Here is a 23,279-nt window from a genome sequence, read left to right as displayed (position 1 = left end):
CACCCAACGTTCTTAAGCGGTGGACGTAGCACGTCCTGAGTTACCGCTGATGCGACGTAGAACGTCATCGAACGGCGAGGGTGGAAGCTGTGTGAGAACCCTCTTATGCTTCCTTGGCGTCAAGGCTGCCAGAACCGAGGCCCTCGCTAAGCAATTAAGAAAACAAGGAAACGAGAATGAGGGGCTCGTTATAAATATCAGAGAAGCCAACAGCCACTAATCAATTAGCTTTAAGCGATAACATATTCAGTAATATTCTATATCGAACAGCACAAAATAAATAAATAAAATTAAAAATCCCCTGTTTTCCTTGGTTTCTGTGGCTGTTGGCTTCTCTCATATTTATAACGAGCCCCTCATTCTTTTGCCTTGCTATATATATGTATATATATATATATATATATATATATATATATATATATATATATATATATATATATATATATTGCGAAGAAAAACTTTCTCGACTTTTTTGCACTTGAGTTAAAACCCAAGTGCAATACCTTCATACTCAGTCCTGATGAAGCTATTTCTATAGCTTTGTTACCCAAGCCTCTGCCGTTGCCTTCCTATATTTATTTTTATTTTTCAATGTTACTTTTGCTTCCTTTATTTTTATATTTTTATGTATAAATGTTTTTTACCCTTCCCTGTCCTTCGCAACCCTCACCCTCTTCCACCTAAATGGACTGGAGCACTTGCGTCTTATACTGACTTTGCGTCCCTTTCCTCTAACGGGAGAGAGAGTGGTTTCACCTCTCCCTTTGCGTACGGTGCCTAGAAAATGAGAAATTGTGTTCATTCGTGCGTATACCCTGAGGAAGGACGGTCCTCCGTTCGAAACTGTCGGTATTAAATGAAGATAATTGGAAAGTTGTGACCCCTTCTATATATATATATATATATATATATATATATATATATATATATATATATATATATACCGTCCCTTGTACCGTCTCCACCCCTGCGGGCTGTTGTGCACAACATGCGCATGTAGGGCGTACTCAAGTGCATATTTCTGTGCATGAATCCGCAACTAACATCTGGTTGTATATCCTGCCAAGTCTCTGACGCGGAAGATTCTGCTCACAATCAACAATGAATCTGCATTTGAAAAGCGTCATTCATGCAAGAAACCCCACCTTGTTCACGCCTTCGCATCCAGGGGTGCAGTGCGAAACAAGAAGCAAGGTATATATTTTGCTCGGGCTTACTGTTTTTTTCTTCGGAGATGTTTAACTAAGAATCAGCTAGAATTTTGGACGTAGTGAGTTCAGATAGGTGAGCTAGTTTTGGACGGCACGTATGCCACAAGCAAGTCAGTACAGGAAAGATGCTAGCGTCTTGTTTCCGCTATTTTTACTAAGAAATATATGGAGTAGGTACATGCCAATTGCGATGGCTTTTTCTCTTCCAGTTTGTACATTGTGCTCTTCAGGAGCACTCATTTGCGCTATGATTAAGTTTAAGGAGTCTGGTAAACGTCTTCTGAAAGTGCAGTTTGCTTCGTTAAGATGTAGGCTCAGAGGTACAGGAGTTTTACGCAGTGTTCCCGGTTTCATCGTTTGAAAAGCCTTAAAGAAATCAGGCAACTGAATGCGATGTTTCGACTGAAATGATTCCGGTGGTGTAAATACAAACGCTGCACAGAGGCCAGCATGATTGCTCATAGGGCACGGATGCTGGAAAATGGATATTTGCAGTTCCTGTGAAATTTGTCTCAAGCTAAGTTGGCGTATCCCTCCGCGCGGTCAACGCAGTGCATCATTTATTTCTAGAAAATTTATCCAAAAGCATCCTTTCAGGTAATTTTCGAACGATGAAAGGGTCGACAATTTTCATCCCTACCCTTTGATTGGAGCAGAAATTTCACCTCACACTACATCACGGCTGGGCTAGTCGAAGTAAAGCGTGGTCGCAGCAGGAGAACAGTAGAGAAACGTCTTTATTCAGTATGAAGCTTACAGTTGATGGGAAAAGGAATTGCTCGTTGTGGCATACATGATTGAAGCCAAAAGTCACCGACACCAAGACGCATAGGGGATGTCATTTCTTTTTATTTAATTTGTAGTTTTTCATCAACAAGAGATTAATAAAACCAGTAGAGAAACCAACCACATGACGCCGGTGGGATTCGAGTCCACGGCCTCCGAATCGGGCGTCATGGGTAATTATGGGGAACTCGGTAAATAATAGGGTGAGCATGTTGGTGTGCCTCCGACAGCTTCATGCTCCTGATTGCTCACACCAATGGCTGGCACGCCAGGAGCACGACGCTGTCGGAGGCATAATAGCATTCACTCTCCACCGCATACAGATATGCTAGAACCACAACAACGAGCTTTTGAAGATATCCGCGCCAACCAGCCGGTGACAATGCTCAGGCCTGGGAATGGCACCGCTCGACGAAAGGGCCTTTTAAGAATCTCCATGCAATTTCTCTGGACCCTGCAATGAAAGAACAGGTCGGCATTCATTACCGTCATTACACTCATTATCGGTTTTTCATTAGGTTCCCGGCAGTAGAACGGTCTCGCGTTTCCTCTTTACCTTTTCTATCTTACCGTGTCCGACGCCAACCATTCTTGCTTTGCACGTACTAAGCCTGCTGCCTCTTGATTAATCCTCGTTATCTACCATTCGCGGCTGCGCTTCCTCGTTCTTATTTTCCTCAGAGTGAGCCTGATGTCCACCAGTTGGTTTAGCTGGGCTGTCGCCAACTGGTCTTTATCTACTTCGTGCTTTTGTTTGCTGTCCCTTATCGTTACACTATATTTTCTTACATCGCTGTGCGGCTACCAGTCTCACCTGAAACTCGCTCACTGGAAGCGTGCTCTTCAACTGCCTCAGTAATCAATTCGCCCTAGAAAATCTTTGCCTAACCCCAATCCAAGGATCACCTTCACTACATGAGCCAGTTGGATTAAATGTGACGGCAAATTACCGCTGAACAAAATGGCCTCCACTGTACAAGGCCTTTACAACTTGACTATGGAGTAAAAGCAGACAGTGCGATCAGTCACAGCCGGGTTAAATAAGCCAGAAGCCAGGTTTATGGAGCGTAGATGCTGCTCTTTCAACTAATAGAGGTGTCACCCAAAATATTCGGGATATGGGTATTCAGAAGAAAATCAGAAAAAACTTACACTTTATTTTCAGACTCCGTTTGAGCCTCCTGGCTAGCTGGTCCTGTAAAAAGGCATATCACATTCGCAAACACAAAGCGCTTACAAATTTAAAAAATACGTTTATGTGTAAAGATTTTTTCTCCTTACTATATGCAATTAATGTAATTGTTGCTCTTTTGAAGTTTATGAGAATGCTCAACAGATTATGATTTTGCAACACCGACATCGTTAGCGAGTTTCTTGTTTTTTCGCTGTCCCTCTCTTTTCCTTTTACATAACCTCAGCGTTTTCTCCTTTTCAAGAACGAGGATACCTGTTAGCACAACCTGCTTGCCAACCTTTTTTCTATCTCGCTCTGGTTAGTACGAACTTAATACTCAGCTTAGTACAAGACATTTTTGAAAACGCTCTGTTTTGTTCAACGATAATCTCACTTGAAAAAACACAAATCTCGACCGCTGGTCTATTTTGCCGGTTTAGGTTTACTGGACGGGAAAATTAATGCAGGTTAATGAAGCTGCCCGTGAGCTATAAAAGGCAATGTAGTGCTGCGATCAGGAACAATTTCGATCTCCTTGAGTTCATACAGTCCTCGAGTTGTTGCTGTACATAGGCGACTTTGGCATTGCGGCTCTATAAAACTACGGCGAAACGTTATGGTCGCGGTTCGATTCCACGAACTTGGGCTCAGCAACACACTGAGCTATCATGATGGATCCACGTTTACTTTTACCTCTCGATCAGTTGACTACAGGGAGTCATCGCAACCCTTGCAGTCTTTTGCAATAAACTCTTGCACTAGAAGCACACTTTGAGGCTATTTGTAACTTCGGCAGGAGGAGGAATCCCAAACATTGCTCAGAAAGATGGTCTAGAGAAAAGCTCTGTAAGTACATGAACATAAGCAGCTTGCTCACGAAGTGAAGAATTGATGTCATAAAAACCTGGTTCATCACAGTTTATTTGTCTGAATACATTAATCAGTTCGTACTATCTGTCGTAGACGTGAGACTCTCCTTCACGGCACCATTGGGATGCTTAAAAATTTAGAAGAGGCCAAAATTTACCGTTAGACGAGACGAGTACAGGGCGCTGCGCTGAGAAGAAAAAAAATCATGCTGTGAAAAAAACTTCTATGCAATCAGATCAGACTGTCCCTGGTGCGGCGGTACACCTACACTCTATCACATTACCTGGGAGTGCGAAAGAAACATAGCATTCCACAATTATCAACCACCGAGTGAGGAGCAATGGGAGAGCTGTCTCTCCAGCAGCGAGCTCGAGGTCCAGAGGGCCTTGGTACAGCACGCTGTTGAAGCGGCACGACTCAGTGGAGCCCTGGACTGAGGGCCCACCCTTGCTCGAAGACTCAAGTCGCCAGCGCCCAAGCAGGACGACCAAGAAGTCTTCATCTCCGCGAATCTCTTGAAAGAGCAATAAAAGTTTTCTCTCTCTCTCTCTCTATGCTAAAACGTTCAATAAAATTTCGGCCCACCTATGTGGAAGAAGACAAGAAGCCGTCCTCAGCGTTTAAAAATCAAGCGACCACTTTCGCTCCAAACAACTTCAATCAGGATAGATGTCACATAGTTTAACAATTGTGTAAGAACTCATCCTTGTTTCAGGCTTACCGAAAATGCTGATCAAATTAGGCTGCGCAAAGAGTAGACAAGACAGCATAGGACACCATGCGTAAACTGATCTTGTCACCTGTGTGCTTTCTTTTATTTTTAAATATCAGCCACAGAAATGTAGCGACGCCGGGGTGGTGTCGGAAAAATTGGCTGGCGGGTTAGTATTGAGAAATACTACATATTGTGTGTGAGCGAAGATTTTGCACAAGGACACCACCGCCATGTACTTGAAAGCGTGAGTGAGGTGTCCACTGACCCAGAATTGTTATTGTTATCCTCTAAATAATGGCCAAGCCAACTTACGCCCCTCTTCAACTTTTTCATCGGCAATACCAAATTCACCTATTCTACGGCAGCGGATACGAGCGGAGCGGTGGGAGAGGAAAGCTCTTGTGTAGTTGTACCGCTCCGCTCGTATCCGCTATCTCGACAAACTGCCTCACCCCATTCCACTCACTCGTGGCACTCCACAGGGTGCCGTCCTCTCTCCCATTCTCTTTACCCTAGGCATGGTCCCGCTCGCCCGGGCCCTAGCCGATATTCCCGACCTTCATTTCCTCTTCTATTCAGACGATCTCACCTTGTGGGTCACCACTGGCTCACCGGGAGAGGTCCAAACTACACTCCAACAGGCACTTAACACCATTTCCTCACACCTCTCCCAAGCGGGCCTGGAACCCGCTCCGGAGAAATCTGAACTTCTACTCATAACACGCAGTAAATATCAACGTACGATGAACCCCTCCATCTCCCTCACCCTAGCCGGACAACGCATCCTCCGTGTCGAGTCTTGTCGCATCCTGGGTATGCCACTGACCTCCAACACTTTCACTTTCACCTCTGCCATCAATCAGTCCATACGCACTTGCCACTCAATCACACACTTACTCCGCTGCGTAGTCTTAAAACATGCCGGCCTCTCCGAGACACATGCCAGCCGTCTTGCTCAAGCACTGGCCCTGAACAAATTTTTATACTATATTCCTTACTGCCCCCTTACAAGCACACAACAAGGCAAACTAATCCGGGCCCTCAATACACTATACAAAGCAACACTAGGGCTCCCCCCTCAGGCTTCTACAGACACCCTGTACAGAACAGGCCTTTTCCATCCCCTTCCAGCCCTCCTTAACCTGCACCGAGAGAGACAAATCATCCGCCTGTCCAGTTCATCAGCTGGGTGGTGGATTCTATCCCAGACTCCCTACGCACCCATCTCTTTCCCAGACCCACCGCAGTCTCCGATCTATCCCCCTAACCTCCGCCTCGCACCCATTCCACGCAACATGTCCGCCCTCACACACAAAGGCCGTCACCAGGCATACGCATACAACCACAAGCCACCCTTGGACACTGCGGCGGTGGCCTACACAGACGCCTGTCTCACGGAAACCGCGGGCTCCACAGCAGCCTTCTTCCTACACCCTTGCCTCTCTACAACCAGCACTCACACAACCGGTCCATACACCTCCCCACTCCCCACGCTCGCCCTAGAAATACACGGGATCGCCGATGCCATCACATACTTTGCCACCCTACCCCCCGCCCCCCCAATACGTTGTCTATACAGACTCGCAGGCAGCTCTGCGTGCCTTCCATGAAAGAGCCCTCCATTTCCCTACCCGATAGGCCTTAGATGCCGCCCTTTTAGCATTAAGCCCACGACCGATGACCCTTCGGTGGATCCCTAGTCACATTGGCATCCCCGGCAATGAGCTGGCTCACCAGCTTGCCTTCGAAACTGTACACCGGGCGCCGGGGATCCCAAGGACTAGCCCACCGACGGAGCAGGCGGTCAGGGCTTACAGACACACTGTCGACGAATACTACACGCAGCAAAAATTAGACTTAGTTGATTTACCGCCATCGCACCCATCCTTATCGATCCGTGAAGCTCGCATTCTTCGCCGAATACAGTTTAATCTCCTACGCACACCAGCCAAACTTTATCTGTACCGGCACACTTCCACACCTCAGTGCCCAAACTGTCAACACATATATGCAGACATAGAACACTGCCTTACACAATGCCACGTAGCCTTCCAGTCCCCCGCCTATCCTTTCCCGCCACCCCCACCGTGGCCCATCTGGCTTGCCTGCTGGGACCTGAACCTGCAACGCGCCCTCGTCACCTTGGCCCAGGACCTATTGAACGCCTAACATAAAGGCTGTTAATAAAAAGTGTCACATCACCACCACCACGGCAGCGGAATATGCTCTAGCGCCGTGTGTCTATCACAACGTTGTCGACGCCAACGCATGCCGCGCACATCTCTGTCACTATCCCCCCATAGCTCAAACCATGAAATTTTTTTTGATAGTAGTATTAGTTGATGAAGACGACGATGTGCAATGCACAGCGGGCGAGAGTGTTGTAGTTTAACAGGAGGCGGTATCGGCTGCGGCGATAGCTGTACGGCTCTCGATCAGTGGCCAGCGAAGGTGATCTGTTCGCAACGCCGCGGGTTCGAATCTTAGATGTGGCATTGTTTAATTAATTTATTTATTTCTCGTTTACCCCAGGTAACCAAGACAGTCAAGCATCACACAAAGCAGTGAGCCGGTTTGACCTCGCGAAGCAGTGCTTTCGCACAAAACAAAACGGCGTCTAAGCTAAGCTTTCGTTTAGATTATCGTTAAGTTCCAACAAGAGCTGCGCTCTAAAAGATTAGACGTTCCTGTATCGCTCTCAATTAATTTTCGTAAAACATACGCACATCTGCGTAGAAAGCTAAAGCAGAAGAAAAGATGCTGCCGGAAGTAGGGGACAAGAAAGCAAACCCCAGTAATACGTGCAACGATATCGTTTTTTATAGGCGCGGATTATTTCAATATGCCTTAAGTTAATCGTTCACTGAGCGCGCCTTTGACTTTCAGGATTGCGCAGGTTAGGTTTGCTGACCAGCTAAGCTGCCACCGACTTCACAAAAGACCATCGTAAGAACAGCATCAATGACTGGCCATCGCCATACAGACCGTGACACTGCGATTGCCCACTGCCCGAACCGTGAGCGGACATGCGGCATTGATGCAAACAACGTGCATTGTTAGTTTCGCGTTTAAAATACTGTGCTCTAATTTTATAACAACCCAAGCATTCACCTCCCTTGAGAATTTTCATCAGGGCTCCTGGTTTCTTAGTGCTTGACATTTGTGGGGCACTGTGTACTTTCACGTTACGTGCAAGTACACAGTACACGTTTCAAGTACACGTTTCACGTTACCGCATACGTGCAAAGAAGGCGTTGAAAAGAAGCTTTCTCACTAATGCTGCGACCTGCGAGGTTTTAATTGGAGGGATAAGGTTGCGTTACCATCTATTCAATGCGGGTAGACTATTCTTCTCGGCTTAAACCCTCACGACGGTCCTTGCATCATAAAAACTATGCACAACCTACGGAGGACATTTTTTTTCAACACGCACCAGTGTTATCAAATTTCATGCTTGCAGTACCATTTTTGTGCGAGCATTTCTTTTGCTTCACTTACCGAATTCTTTCAATAAAGTGTGCGCTGTTTCGGGCGGCATTCGCCTCGAGACAAGGTCCTCAGTCTCAAGAAGTTGAAAGTGCTGCGTCGCTTTCACGCCCAGAGTTTCGAGAACTGCCATCGTGTCGAACAGCTTGTCGTTGCTGTAGGTGCCATTCGCTTTTAAGGCTTCTTTTATATCTTCTTTCAGTTTTCTGGGGAGAGAAGAGATAAGAGCACAGACATAAATGATATAATTTTCCCGAAATCTTTCGCACGTACTGCCTCTGCGCTTGATTTAATTCTGTCTCGTCTGAATGGGTGGGTGGCTATATTGGCATCACCTTTGGAGCAAGGTGTGGTTAACCCACCTAGATTAGAAAATTTAATGAGTACAAACACAAAAATTTGGGATGTCTGTTTTTTTTTTTGCTTTCAAAGCTACCCTACGGGCCTATAGTGATCATGACAAAAAGTTTGAAACACCGGTGTACATCGTAAATAACTATTCAGAAAGTATTTTGTACTGGCAGTTTTGGTCTCGGTTGGCGCCACCACTGAAGTCCACCTTTACGTCATGGTCGACGGGTTAAACTAGACTAACACTTTTCTGGTGATGCCGGCGTCGCCGACAACCTCCGGTTTTTCTTGCGAACCACACGCGATTCACTGATATCGAAATGACAGGACAAGTGCACCTTGACGTCATTCAATGCGAACAGAAATGCTGATTGGCTCTTTGGACAGCATTCAAAAAGATATTAAATCATGTTCCACTCAACGCCTGCGACTGAAATTTACTAGGAAGCATTTTATTGCGGCCAGTGACAGAAATAATTCCGTTTGTTTGAATTCCAAATTTTGTGTGTGCTCCATTTTAAGTATCCAAATATTTCAGGCCGTGTCCATATGTTATATGTAATCTCTGAGGCGATGTCACGATGACAGTGCACATTAAAGAGCCGCAGGTGGTCGAACCTTCGGAGTCCTTTGCTTCGGCTTTTCTCAGAGCCTGGGCAGCTTTGGGACGTTAAACCACAATAAACCAACCCTACCAACCGATAAAGGAAATCCTTATCCCTTTTCTTACCTTATTCTTATCTCTCAAGTAATCTATTTCAAAGCAACCGTTCGTGAACATTTTTTTCTCAATAAAGTCCATGGCGTCCTAAGTCAAGCTTTTCCCACTAGCCCTGCATACTAGCATTCTCACAAAGGTCGGCACTGGATGACCTTGTTGCATCGTACCATTTTTAGATCGTTTACCCACAAAAGTCAAACCAAGGGATCTTTAAAATACCGGGCAACAAGTGAGGGTTACTATCACTCCCATTTAATTAGCGTGTGTCGAACGGCCAGTCGACAGGCCGGCGGATGAAGAGACCTCTCTTATCCGCATGATTCACTTAAAGACAGTGCTTAACCGCGTTTAAACTGGTTACCTGGAAGATGGGCTTCGCACCTTCCAAAGCACGTTCAAGACTCTCACATGCACTCCCAGTGGTGACAGTAGCAGTTGATGACTGTTCAGGGTGTTTGTGCGAGTGGTGGCGAAGCACTTCTAGGCGACAGGTGTCCGCCTCAAACTCTTGAACTTATTTCTTATCTATGTGTTGCTATGGTGGAGAAATTGCTGGTACAGTGATCGCACCGATAGTCCCAGCCTTGCAACAACCTACAATTCTCCTTTCCCGGCGTAATGCCATGGACTGGCCACGGAACGGGTGAAGCCGCTGGGAGGACCTCTAGCACGAGTAACCACAGGCTATCAATCCTACAACAAATGATAATAATGATGACGATAATAGTAAGGGAAGAAAATTGAAGAGACCGTCAGAAATCTGATGCGACAGTGGGGCTAGAACAATTAGATTCAACCCTGATGAGTAACTTTGAAGCTTTACGCTGCTGAATACTTCTACTGTAAGCCGAAGTTTACAGGTTAATTTTTCTGGAGGGTGCTGGTGGGCGGAGATATTGGGTGGCTGGCGCTACAAGAGGGTTGAAGTGGGCTAGAGAGATGTGTCGGAGGGTGGCGGTTGGGTGGGCAGCTCCCCTACCTAGGGGTTGGGAAGGTGGCTGGTGGATGGTGTCTCTGCAAGGCAGCTCACTTTTCGGTTGCATCACTGAATTAGATTTCGCCGTCACTTTTTGGTTCCGGGTCTGCGTGGCTTTCTATTGATTGGGTGGAGACAGGTGGATTGACGATCAGTAGTGCTTCTGGACGGTAGAGTTTGGGGAGTGGGTGGTGGATGGCGCTTATGGAGGTATAAAGCGAGCAGGAGTGGGGTTGGGAGGTGGAATGTGTGTGGCATTAGGTGGGTGGTGGAATCGGGAATTGGGTGCTTAAGGAGTGTGGAGGCTTTCCTCACTGAGGTGCATTGCGGCAATGGATACGCTTTCGCAGTTAAAAGAATGCCCGTCTGGAATGCTTTGCATTAATCTCGACCCCCTGCTGCCACTAACAGCCACTAAGAGCCCGTCTGACGTGTGTACACTTCACCTCAAGACAAGGGGATTTTGTATACAACGTTCATGGCGCACTTACCACACCGGTTCTCGTGGATCTTTTGACAGCACCTTCTTTTGTCTTTGCAAATGATGCGACCGCACAGTTTCGCGAGTTTCTGGGGGCTGAAAGAACCATCGGTACTTTAAACAGAATAGCAACCTTTTTTTAGGGGTTGGGCGACATTGTGCAGGTACGGAACCACTTCCTGTCTCTACTGACCCTCCGGTGGCTTCGAAGCAATCGTGGGCGTTCCGGGCTTCATTTCCTTAAGCACCTTTTCCGCCACTCACGCCACCACCGACCCAGGGTGGCCAGCTAAAAACAGCCTACCCAACTCATGATCGAAACTAGCTTTCATCTTATGAACACACGACCTCCGGAGCGCGGATTCCAGGCAGAGAGTTGTATTGCCTCTATTTACTACTTTGGAATGGGCAGAACTGTTTGGCGAGGGCGCTTTTTGTGCACCAGGGGCATACGCCCAGCAAACATGCCTTTCCTTGAGCATTAAACATAGGTCTAAGAACTGGAGGATGCCATTGTGCGGAAGCTCATAAGTAAAAGTCATTTGCCATGAAGTTTAAAACCATCGAGCACAGAGTTCAGTGTTTGCACGTTTTAAATAGTGTATTTCGTATTAAAATAATTAAAAGTTGTCCATATAACGAAGAATTGTTAATATGATGGAAACCATCGTGTAAAGAGCGATCGATGTATGATAAAAAGATTTTGCGCTATACCGATACAATGCAAAAAATACCTTTCTTTTGCCGATGAAACTGGTAGTCAAATTTGATAAAAGTGCTACAAAGTTAAAACTCTTCAAGGGCTAAAAAGTTCTCTATAGTCATGCCTGCTGCATTTTGGAAAGAAACAGCACCATTTTCATCTATGCAATCTTTGACGGCAGCGAAAAGTTCAGGATGAGGCACAGCATAAAAGAGCTCTTCCGCATCGATAGAGAAGGCATAATCTACATCACTGTGATCTTGAAAGAAACGAACAATATCTGTTAAATTCTTTACCAGGAAGGCATCACTTAACTCGAGCCCATTTAAAATTTTAGTTAGAGGTTATCAGCACAGTGCTACCATGTGCCACCTTCGTTCAAAATGGTACAAAACGGAGTATCCGGTTTATGTGTCTTAACGCTAAAGAAAACATTCACACCCCATTGTCACTGAGAGTTACATCTCTCTGCAGCTTCTGAAGATCTAAGCGCTTGCAAAGCTCGACTGCTTTGTCCTTAATTCTATTTTGGCCTTTTTTCACACGAGTGAAGTTCTTGTTAACACCTCACGTATTTTTTTATTGTACATGGACATTGGCAAGGCGACAAATCCAACAGGCAGGCAACAATGCTGAGGTAAATTTTCTAACGCTTCTAGTGTGATAACTTTCCGCTGGCTTGTACCCACGTTACTTGTTAGGCTGCGCCTGAGCAGGCCTATGGATATACCGTGGTTCTACGTTCAACTAATCGATTGTTAGGGTTGCCCGTGCTTTTCTTGCTGTGTCGTGTGTCGTGTTTGCGCTAAGGAATGAATACTGTGTGAGAAAACCAAATAGCCCAACATCTAACTCTTCGAAATTATATTAACCTACTTTGGTCGAATCGCGGCTAGCGAACGCAAACATTGTTCCACTTGTAGTTCTCACATTTCTTGGGAAGTAGCCCGCTCTTGGGAAGGGAGGCTCTCCTCTTCGTCTTCACAATGGGGCCGCCACGTTTCGAGTGACGAACTATCAGAATAAGTAAGCAAATACATAGGACTTGTTGCACATATACAAAGAGAAAAAGTGCGCGCTCGCGTAAGAAGAAAATGGGTAAAGAGCAGTATTAGTTCACGCCTGTGACACACTGCTATCGAAAAGCGTCCTTGAAACAGTCACGGAAGAGGGCAACACGCTTTTAGCTCTGCCGTGGAACATTTCTTACTCTGCGCAGAAACGATACTTGCGAGCAGGGTAAGCAGCTTCGAGATATGTTAGATTTCAAGAAATATTTCGACCAGGACTTCAGAAGCTTCTGCTTCTAGCAGTCCACATCACTGGCCAAGGCGCCATGATGAACTCTCCCAAAATGTCGCACCCCTTATGAGCCCCCAGGTGAGAATCTCTAACCTAACCTAACACACTAAATATGCGAAGACATACAGTAGCATCTGTGTAGTCTACAAAAAATGCTTACCCGTCGCGTGACCAGGACATGTTGGGCGAGTATGCTTCCAGCCACCAAGACTACTAGTTGTGGCGAGCCCGCTCAGTCGCGCCGTACGTCTCGTTGTCGCGTCTTGATCGCCGCCGGACGCCTAGTGTCACTATCAGCTTGGCTTCTGCGACTCGGCTTCAGCGCGACGGGAGGAGTTCCGGGACGGCTCCGTTATCACCGTGCAAAGGGCCTCGGCGATGTTGTACCCCTTCCTTTCTACTCCATGAAACAATATAGTAAGCACCGGGCGCGGATTGGTATTTAACCTTTTAATTGCCGCACTGTGAAGCAGAGTTTCAAAAAAGAGATCACCTATTGGCAATTCACAAAAGCTTTCCAAATAGCCTTTGGAAGAAATGTACACACTTACTACGACTAAGCATCTTGTTTCCCATTTTCCATATCTGAAACAACGTGGATCCACACATACAGAAGGAAGAGGCCGTCTGTAATAGCCTGCGCAGTGCGAATATCTTATTCTTGCCATCTCAAGACAACTGTATAGCTGCCTTCGCAAATTTTAAAGAGCGAATAACAAAGGAAACCTCTAAGTTTGACTAATGTTTTGCTTCAGCATGGGAGCTATATAGCAGTGAGCGCGTCAGAAGCCCAGGCAAGTAAGAAAGTATTTCTAGAAGAGGGCTTTTACAGCATAGCTACAGTACACACTTTCCATGACGACCAGTGCCCGGCTCATTGCCGCAGTCACGTGACCACCATGTGTACGTGTCTCGCGCTCCCTTCGTCGCTTTCATGTGAGAATGAAGCGCACTGTGTGCCTACTGTGTGTCTTCCCTCTCGTCCGTTGTCCGCCAGCGCTGTGTTTCAAAAGATTGGTTCAAACCCCTGAAATTGGCAGAACCCTCCTTCCCCTCTGCGAAGCCCGAGCAAGTCTAAGCAAAAGATACAGAAGAGAACGAATAAATAGAAAACCTAAACTACTCATCGCCCAGCTCATGAATATTGAGCCAACAGAAATCAACAGTCTTGCACGTCACTCAGGGGTGCACTAGGCATGGGCCAAAGTTGGAATATCCTCCGTAGCCTGATTGGCCCCAGCAAAGCCAATCAAGTCACTAACAGAACCGTCCTGTAAAGTGCGCACAATTTTCTGTGCGCTGTTCAGGAACTCATCCAAGCCCTCTATACCAAGTACTTCGGCGATACTAACATTCCCCCATGTACCCAGGGGTACCTAACAGGCCCTAACTCAGTTTTTGATGCTCCTGTCATCATAAAAAAAGACTTTGCGGCTGCAAGGGTATCGCTCAGGAACACCGCCCCAGGAGTTGATTAAATCGCCAAAGTAATATTCACAACCTCAGCTTGGCGCACGTTCAAGACCTCATGGACTATCAAAGCAGAGACTTATGGGAGAAAGGACAGGTACCGGGAGAGTGGCGCCACGCGGCGATCATCACTATCCCCAAACCAGGGAAGCGCTCCGAGAGAGCTTTGATATATTTTGTTAACGTCGAAAGGAAAGAGCAAACCGATGGCTTCGCGGAGCCATCGCGGGCGGCGATAACGAGAGCGTCGTGAGAGCGTTCAGCGTCGCAAGCGACTGCAGTTACAGCAGCGTAGGTGGCAGGCCAGGAGGAACAGGGGACATCCAGCCGTGCACAGAGCGACTGAGACGGCTGGTCGCAGCGACTACACTATGACACCCCCGCAGGAAGGAAATCAGGTAGTAGTTGGGTGAGCGAATTTTTTCATGCCTTCCATTGAAGTGAGCCGTTGAGTCTACTTATTCAGGAGGCAAAGCGGCTGGAGTGGGATTTTAGTGCCCGAGAGAGCTTCATTATTAATTTCAACACCAGCTGTTATCAAGAGTCACTTCATTTTGCAGCAGCGCTCAGGAGGGGTAAGATGACTGGATGGATATTTCAAGTTCGATAACGCTGAATTTCGACTGCCGCAATCGATAAACGTGACTGTTGTTATGAGCGGCTTAGTGCTCTAACAAGAAGACCAACAGTCTTGTGATTTAAGCTCGAGAAAGCGAGCACATTATTACAGAAATTTATGTTTAGCAAAACACACTGCCTTTTTGACTTGTCAGATATGCATCAACTAGAAGATACATGCGAAAATACTGCTAAATTAACCAGCAGAATTCCAAGATGGGAATGAAACGCCATGCCTAGGAGGGTCAGTCCATCATTTAGCGCGAGTCCGGTTTTTCATGCACTCTACTTGTTGCTCACGGCTCCAACATACGGGACAATCACGTGAGTGGGCTAACAAGCATACAAAAAGGAAAGAAAACCAATGGACTAGGATAAAACATCGAATTTTTTGCTTTTACTACCAGGGCAAGAGAAATGAATCGAGAGCGTACCAACTATATACGTTTAATATCTAATGGTTATGAGGCGCCAAGGAGAAACATTAAAACATCCAAGCTTCTGAACAAGCTGCTATTAAAGTGGAAATGCCTGTACCCAGGTAGTTCTGGCAGTTAACCACCAATCCTTTCCTTTTCTACTCTTTCTGCCGGGGTTGATAGAGGTTTATTACACAAGCATCACTTGCGGTTCTTGAATTCTGTAAAAGAATGGCCGGCAAACAATGGCAAATTCAACAAAATGACAGCACAGATGCTACACTAAAAACAAATTTGCTTGAACAATTGACGGCCTAGCATTTTAATCAAAGGACGGACTGGATCATCCGCACTTGGTGTGTTTTGCTTCAAAAAGTGTTTAATTCTGCATCTTACGCATTTTGTTAGTATGATGCAGTAACATGATTCAATTCTTTCGGGGGCATCACATGCTGTACATTATTTTTCAAATCATTTCCTTATCCAAACAGGAAGGGAGTCACTGGGTCACATCGCTATGACACCCAGAATCACGACGAGTGGGCTACTCTACAAGAAAGGTGAGCTTTTCAATTTTCGACAACGCTTGTGTTCACTGGCTGGCTATTCACTCTTGCCGCTTTAGAGGGAAAAATCAACAAATCAAAAAGGCGAAATATGTATCTGTAAGTAAACTTCTGTAGCAGACTGAAAAAAATCACCAGAAACTATCTCCAGACGTAAAGCCCCGGTTACACTTGTGGCAGAGGTAGTGATGCAAAACTATCAGAAAATTGACTATCGATAGTATCGATAGTTTTTAAAACTATCGATAGTGTAAAAACACTATCGTTAGTGCTACTATCGATAGTACTATCGATACTCTACTATCGATAGTAATACTATCGATTCTGCTATCGGTAGTATTACTATCGATAGTACAATCGATAGTAGTACTATCGATAGTGTTGCTATCGACAGTATTACTAGCGATAGTACCGCTATCGATAGCAAGGTTATCAGTACTGAAACTCTCGATGGTGAGACTACTGACAGTAACAGTATTGATAATACGCATTTGTTGGCCAGCGATATAACCAAAACAATTGCGATACCTGATTGGTTTCACGGTCTCATGAGGCTTAACATCCCAAAGAGACTCAAGCTATGAGGGATGCCGTAATGGAGGTCTCCGGGTAAATTTCGAAGAGCTGTGGTTTTTTAACGTGCACTGGGACTGTTCGGAAAAATACCTGGAACTGCATCCGATGAAAGAACATGCACTGGGACAGGTCGGAAAAAAGCCTGGAACTGCATCCGATGAAAGAACAAACAGCACAGGTTGTGTTGGCTTACACGACACTATCGCGCACTACTGACTTCGTGTTGCTTACGTAACCCCTGCAGAAATGCTTTTAGCGAACATGTTTCGCAACTAGGGTATTGGCACGCTAACATTTTATCCACCAACTATACGTAGGGAACGTCTACAGAGCTTGATGACGCGGAGGCCGCGATATGGGGTGAGTCCTGTCAGTTACTCACACCATCAGCTCCATAGCACACACTCGGGAAACCAAGTTTAGGATGCGGTGGGTACGCGTGGTTGATTTTATAGAATCGATAGTACTATGTATAACAAGTAGTATTGATACGGCTATCGATAGTACTATCAATAGAACTACGGAAAGTACTATAGATAGTACTTTCGATACTACTATAGAAAATACTATTGATAGCGCGCTTCCGATAGTTCTATCGATAGTTTTTTTTATTATCGATAGTTTGATAGTGGCTGAACTATCGATAGTATCAATAGTACTGTCGATAGTTTCGCATCGGTAGGCAGAGGTCTTCCATTTTGCTTTTAAAGTTGATTAATGTCGCGTACGCTTTGTTGTCTAGATGCCCGTCGGAACTGACCGATCACGACAATGATTTGAAACCAGTGTACCATGCTCGTGCCATATGACTGATGGAGAGGGGAGTAAGGTGGTTCCTTATGATTCCCGTGGCCACTAAGGCAGGTCCTAGCTTCTTACCATGAGATAGATCGAGGTTACGATACATTATTAGCGTGCCAGCACTTTTAGTGGCCATTCCTCTCATTTAGCCGTTGTGTGTTTGGTGTTGGTGTATATGGTTTAGCGTCCCAAAACGACTCAGGCTGTGAGAGACTCCGTAGTGAAATGCTCCGGAAATTTGGACCATCTAGGGTCCTTAACGTCAACTGACACGGGCCTCAAGAATTTAATCTCCATCGAAATTCGACTGCCGTGTGTCTTCTGAAGCCGACTTTGTGGCAGGCTCCTGACCATGTATGTATGTATGTATGTATGTATGTATGTATGTATGTATGTATGTATGTATGTATGTATGTATGTATGTATGTATGTATGTATGTATGTATGTATGTATGTATGTATGTATGTATGTATGTATGTATGTATGTATGTATGTATGTATGTATGTATGTATGTATGTATGTATGTATGTATGTATGTATGTATGTATGTATGTATGTATGTATGTATGTATGTATGTATGTATGTATGTATGTATGTATGTATGTATGTGTGTGTGTGTGTGTGTGTGTGTGTGTCTGTCTGTCTGTCTGTCTGTCTGTCTGTCTGTCTGTATGTATGTGTGTATGTATGTATGTATGTATGTATGTATGTATGTATGTATGTATGTATGTATGTATGTATGTATGTATGTATGTATGCATGCATGCATGCATGCATGCATGTATGTATGTATGTATGTATGTATGTATGTATGTATGTATGTATGTGTGTGTATGTATGTAAGTGTGTATGTATGTATGTATGTATGTATGTATGTATGCATGCATGTATGTATGCATGTATGTATGTATGTATGTATGTATAACTGCGACGAGGAAGGCACTATGAACCCGAAGTTATATATTTGTAATTTACACTGACACTTTCCGAAAAGCATAAGGGTTTACTGACGTTTCGACTGGGGACCAGTCTTCTTCAGTGTGCTGCATCATTGTTCTAGACGAGAATTTATAGGGGTTCGAAAAACGCTGCTACAATGCGCCCAGTTAAACCGGCCCCATCCCCCTGCCGAAAAAAAAGTTATGCAAAAATGGTACCTATGTACTTGGTGCGTAATGTACCACAGTCCAGAAGGGTGTCCTGTGGCCGTTCTTCACGCATACCACAAAATGCCGGAACACATACACGCACAACACACTGCACCAAACGTTGGAACATACACACACATTTAATCCTTGAGGGGTGCCGGATAAATTCAATGTCCGCAGCGTGTGGTTCTTTTGTCAAAACAAGTTTTCTTGAAAACACTTATAAAACGCTTATCAGGTGAAAAAAACGTGCTTTCACCAAAGCCCCACATGCTACGGGCAATGAATTTATCGGGAATTTCAACGGGATGAAATTTGTGTGTGTGTTGCAGCGTTTTGTGCTATGCCCGAAGAACGGCCCCTGGACACCATTCTGGACTGTGATTCACCATGCGCCACGCGCGTATGCGCTATTTTTGTCAAGCAGCCTTTGTTTATTTTTTGGCGGGGGGGGGGGGTGGAGGAGGGTGGGGGGTGGGTGTTAACTCAGGCGCATTGTAGCACCCCTTCTCCAACCCCTATAAATTCTCCTCAGGAACAATCATGCAGCACTCTGAGGAAGACTGGTCTCGAATCGATACGTCAGGTAACACTTATGTTTCAAGCATGTGTTAGTATTCTCTCTCTGCCTCTCTCTCCATATATATATACAGAAGATCAGACAGCCGTCGCCGTAGCTCAGCGGTAGAGCACCGGACGCGTAATTCGGAGGTCGTGGGTTCGGATCCCACCGGCGGCATGTGGTTGTTTTTTCTTCTGCTGTTCTAATAAATTAGCTTTAAGCGATAACATATTCAGTAATATTCTAAATTTATCAACACCGCAAAACAAATAAATAAATTAAAAATCCCCGGTGTCCCTTGGTTTCTGTGGATGTTGGCTTCTCTCATATATATATATATATATATATATATATATATATATATATATATATATATAGTAGTTGCAGGAGGTCTTGTCGTTCAATGGGCCAGGAAGACTTGTAGAAGAAGGGGTCACAACCATGCAATTATCTTAATTTAATACCGACAGTTTCGGACGGAGGACCGTCCTTCCTCAGGGTATACACAAGAATACCTATCTTAATTTAATACCGACAGTTTCGGACGGAGGACCGTCCTTCCTCAGGGTATACACAAGGGTATTCTTGTGTATACCCTGAGGAAGGACGGTCCTCCGTCCGAAACTGTCGGTATTAAATTAAGATAATTGCATGGTAGTGACCCCTTCTTCTATATATATATATATATATATATATATATATATATATATATATATATATATATATATATGAGCCACCATGAAGTTTCGCCCTTATCTATACGGCCGCCCATTCAAAGTCGTAACCGATCACCACAGCCTATGCTGGCTGGTAAATTTGCGAGACCCATCTGGACGCCTGGCACGCTGGAGCTTACGGCTCCAGGAATTTGACATCACTATTGTTTACAAGTCCGGCCGCAGACACGAAGACGTCGACACACTGTCGCGTGCACCAGTTGATCCTGGCGACGCAGCACGGGATGACGACAGCGGCTTCCTTGGTACGCTCACCGCCTCCGACCTACTGACCCGGCAGAGGGCGGACTCGGAACTTCGCCCTCTCATTGACGCCTTTGAAGGTAGCGATACGGCTATACCTCGCCACTTCTCTCGACGTCTTGGCTCCTTCTGTTTGCGGCACGGCTTCTTGTACAAGAAGAACTTGAGAGGCAACGATAGACCTTACCTTCTCGTCATTCCAGCCGATCTCCGAGCTGACGTTCTTTTCGCCTGCCACGATGAGCCCACATGTGGCCACTTGGGCTTTTCACGTACGCCCGCCAGAGTGCGGAACATGTACTACTGGCCTGGACTTTCTGCTGATGTCAAACGCTACGTTAAAAGCTGCCGGGAATGCCAGCGCCGGAAAACACCACCACTTAAGCCGGCGGGTTTTCTCAAGCCCGTTACAGCCCCTCGCGCTCCGTTCGACCAGATCGGCATGGACCTCCTCGGCACTTTCCCTTTGTCGCAGGCCGGCAATAAGTGGAATCTGTCGCCTTTGCTGCCCCAGCTTGCGTGGCCTTGTCTGTCTTCGCACTTGGTATTAAAGCCCCCTTCGTCAACAAGTACGTTACAATATATATATATATATATATATATATATATATATATATATATATATGCAGACCCGCGTCACAACCTGTGTGACACCTGCCAACCTGTGTCGCAACCGAACCAATCCATTTCCCACCTAAGGCAGCCCCTGCCATAGAAGGACAGTGGCGCATCGCTTGACCGCTGCACCACTGCTAACCGTTAATCGTTTGTTGCTTACAAAAGTTGTGTAAAGCTGTCTGTGGGATATATTTCCTCAATTCGGATACCGACATAAATGCATGCATAGCGCTCTGTTCGAAAGAGCGCGATAACTGGTGTGCGTACAAAACGAAGCTGAGAACTAGTCTTGTGTGCACAAAGGATCACGCATTTTTTCGAGCGCTGGCACTGACTTACCTACACTGTGTTTTGCCGACGACTCATTAGGCACGTGGGCTGTGATCTCGCGCCATTCAATGAATACTTTCGAAAGCACTTCCCAAAATTACCCTCTAAAGCACATTTTACTCATTTAGTGAATGCAACGTGGTGAGAGTTAACGTCCTACGAATATTCGGTATCCCATGGCGTTTGTAACATCCGTGCGTGTGCGTCATGAGGTGGTTGCGTCCGGTTTATTGTCTCTGAAAGTATTTCATGGGTGTTAATCACGAGGTGGTTACAATGGATGGGTTGTCTCCGAAAGCATTTCATGGGTGTGCATTATGAGGTGGTTCATTGAGGGGGATTCACTGCGAAGTTGTTCATGGGCGCTTATCATGAGGTGGTTGCATCAGACGGATTGTATTCAAAAGTAGCTCATGGGTGTGGATTATGACGTGCTCCCGTGAGGTGGATTCTCCCCGAAGGTGCGCATTATGAGGTGGATGCATCAGACGGGTTGTTTTGGAAAGTAGTTCATGGGTGTGCATCATGAGGTGGTTACGTCAGGTGAATTGTCTCCGAAAGTAGATCATGCGTGTGCATCTTGAGGTGGTTGCGTCAGGTGGATTGTCCCCAAAAGTTGTTCTTGGGTGTATTATGAGGAAATTTGCGTCTGGTTAATTGTCTCCGAAAGTAGTTCACGGGTGAGTATCACGACGTGGTTGTGTCAGGGGGACTGACTCCGAAAGTAGTTCAGTCTGAGAAATATGGAACAAAGCACAAAGTTGGCTATAGGAACAAAGGTAAGAGCAACGAAACATAAAACTGATATTCATATGGACTAACGACTAGCTGCTACTGCAAATACGTTTCAACACATGCTGCTTTTAAGGCCACGGCTGAGTTATGTGTATTGTTAACCCGTTGAACACGTCGGTATGAGGTCCCTACACCAAACCGGACCTCGCACAGCTGGTATCTGTGGCAGCCAGAAGGGGAGGACAAAGCAGCCGATAGAGCAGGATAGAAGGACCTGTATTTAAACCTGTGTTGCAACCGGGCAGCTCTCCAAAAGCTTTCTGTTCCGCGTTGACGGCGCATGCACATAGCAAGACAGCAGTAGGAGGTCTTGATAAGGCTGCACCCTTGCAACTAAACTTCTTGCCTGTGTGTACACACTTATTCTCTGAAGTGGTGGTATCGATATATCTAACGCCGGCTCGGCGCCGCTAAGACTGGGTAGCACCACGGCGGAAGTCCCACCAGGAGCCCAAAGAAAGGGGTAGGCGCGGCGAGGACCAAAGGGCAGCCATTGGCAACCGCAGCAATCGCGCTGGGTTGCGCTCCCCCACGTCAGTCGAATTATCTAGCGTCGACGGAAACGCGCCAGCCGCTCGAGAAGGAGTTGACAAAACAACACCTCCTTTTGCTTGACGGTATTGATGGCAGTTCTACAGCGCTCGTTCCCTACCGTACGCGCTGCCATCCGCCGCCGAGCAACACAGACCCTAAAAGTATAATGGTTTCGACTACTCGCTGTAAACTGATAGCGACCAGCACAAAGAAAGAGAGATCTGCAAAGAAGCGGATTGCGGGTTTGGTGGCGGGTCGTTCGAGGCGACGACGCGCGTTTCCTCAAAGGATTCTTGAATTTCTTGTTTTTTTTTAGCTGTCTCCTGAGTACGAGATTGTGCATGACGCTCAAGAGCTTTTTTGCCTTGAATTAAGGCTGCATTCGGTAAGAGAAGTCTAGGACGGGTCTTGTGAATATCCGCATTTTCTTTTTGTCCGAGAACTTTAAAAACAAAAACACTCCCACATGACAGTCAAGGCAGAAGCTCTGTGCTTTGCCCGTACTTACTCAGTCCTAGGCCATAGCTATGTCTCAGTAGATAGAAAAGCCTCTGTAAACTTATTTCTCTGTATGATGCAGTTTCATTTTTAATCGCAATTTGAATAATTGACTCGGTGTTGACACCACTCTAACTTGCAGTGTTCATTCTTGTCGTTAATTTCGTGTACACATACCTGCATTTTCTGCATCAACCACTTCCGGTTAATTTCCAAAGAATTCAGCACATTTGGAGGAGTCTCAGCACGTCAGAATAATTGCGACGCTCCATCCAAAAAGTACAGCACCAGCTTGGCTGGCGTTGTGCGCTGTGCCTTTACCCCATGAACACGTACCGACTAGCTAAAAAAACTACACTTTTGCAATACATTTCTAGTACGCAGAGTTTCTTTCAAGCTGTGCCACAAAGAATCCTACATTTTGCTGTGCTGTATATGTCTGCTTCTTTCTTCCAGTCCGAGCCGCGCTGTGCCTTTACCTGAGGAACATGTACCGGCTAGTTCAAGAAAGTGCCCTTACCTGAGGAACATGTACCGGCTAGTTCAAGTGCCCTTCTGAAACTACTCTCGTTTCTACCGGAAAAC

The 23,279-nt window shown here is 45.8% G+C and overlaps 2 protein-coding genes across 5 annotated transcripts in view; one reads left to right on the top strand and one right to left on the bottom strand.

Moving 5' to 3' along the window:
• Positions 1 to 1,930: 1,930 nt before the first annotated feature.
• On the bottom strand, positions 1,931 to 20,208 carry LOC149336013 (uncharacterized). Of its 3 annotated transcripts, XM_089552515.1 has the most exons (5): positions 12,937 to 13,096; positions 12,405 to 12,488; positions 8,255 to 8,448; positions 3,150 to 3,192; positions 1,931 to 2,451 (listed from the first exon to the last, which is right to left on the bottom strand). In XM_089552515.1, exons 1-5 carry the CDS (start codon positions 12,954 to 12,956, stop codon positions 2,301 to 2,303), a joined length of 492 nt encoding a protein of 163 aa, XP_089408641.1. In that variant the 5' UTR covers positions 12,957 to 13,096; the 3' UTR covers positions 1,931 to 2,300. The 3 variants fall into 3 exon arrangements, with proteins under 3 accessions (XP_089408641.1, XP_089408640.1, XP_089408642.1); XM_089552514.1 differs by lacking the exons at positions 12,405 to 12,488; positions 12,937 to 13,096 and adding an exon at positions 20,107 to 20,208; XM_089552516.1 differs by lacking the exon at positions 12,405 to 12,488 and having other exon boundaries at positions 12,937 to 13,100.
• Positions 14,453 to 23,279, top strand: part of LOC149336010 (uncharacterized) — a 76,187-nt gene continuing 67,360 nt past the window's right edge. The window contains exons 1-2 of one of the 2 annotated variants that reach the window (XM_089552512.1): positions 14,453 to 14,655; positions 15,775 to 15,843. The gene's annotated coding sequence lies outside the window, so the exon portion shown is untranslated. The remainder of the gene's footprint in view (positions 14,656 to 15,774; positions 15,844 to 23,279) is intronic. The other variant, XM_089552513.1, reaches the window with a different exon arrangement.

This window comes from Amblyomma mixtum, chromosome 7 (assembly GCF_055824585.1).
Source record: "Amblyomma mixtum isolate Tamu chromosome 7, ASM5582458v1, whole genome shotgun sequence".
NCBI classification, from domain to species: Eukaryota; Metazoa; Arthropoda; class Arachnida; order Ixodida; family Ixodidae; genus Amblyomma; species Amblyomma mixtum.
This window is presented reverse-complemented; position numbering and strand designations above follow the sequence as displayed.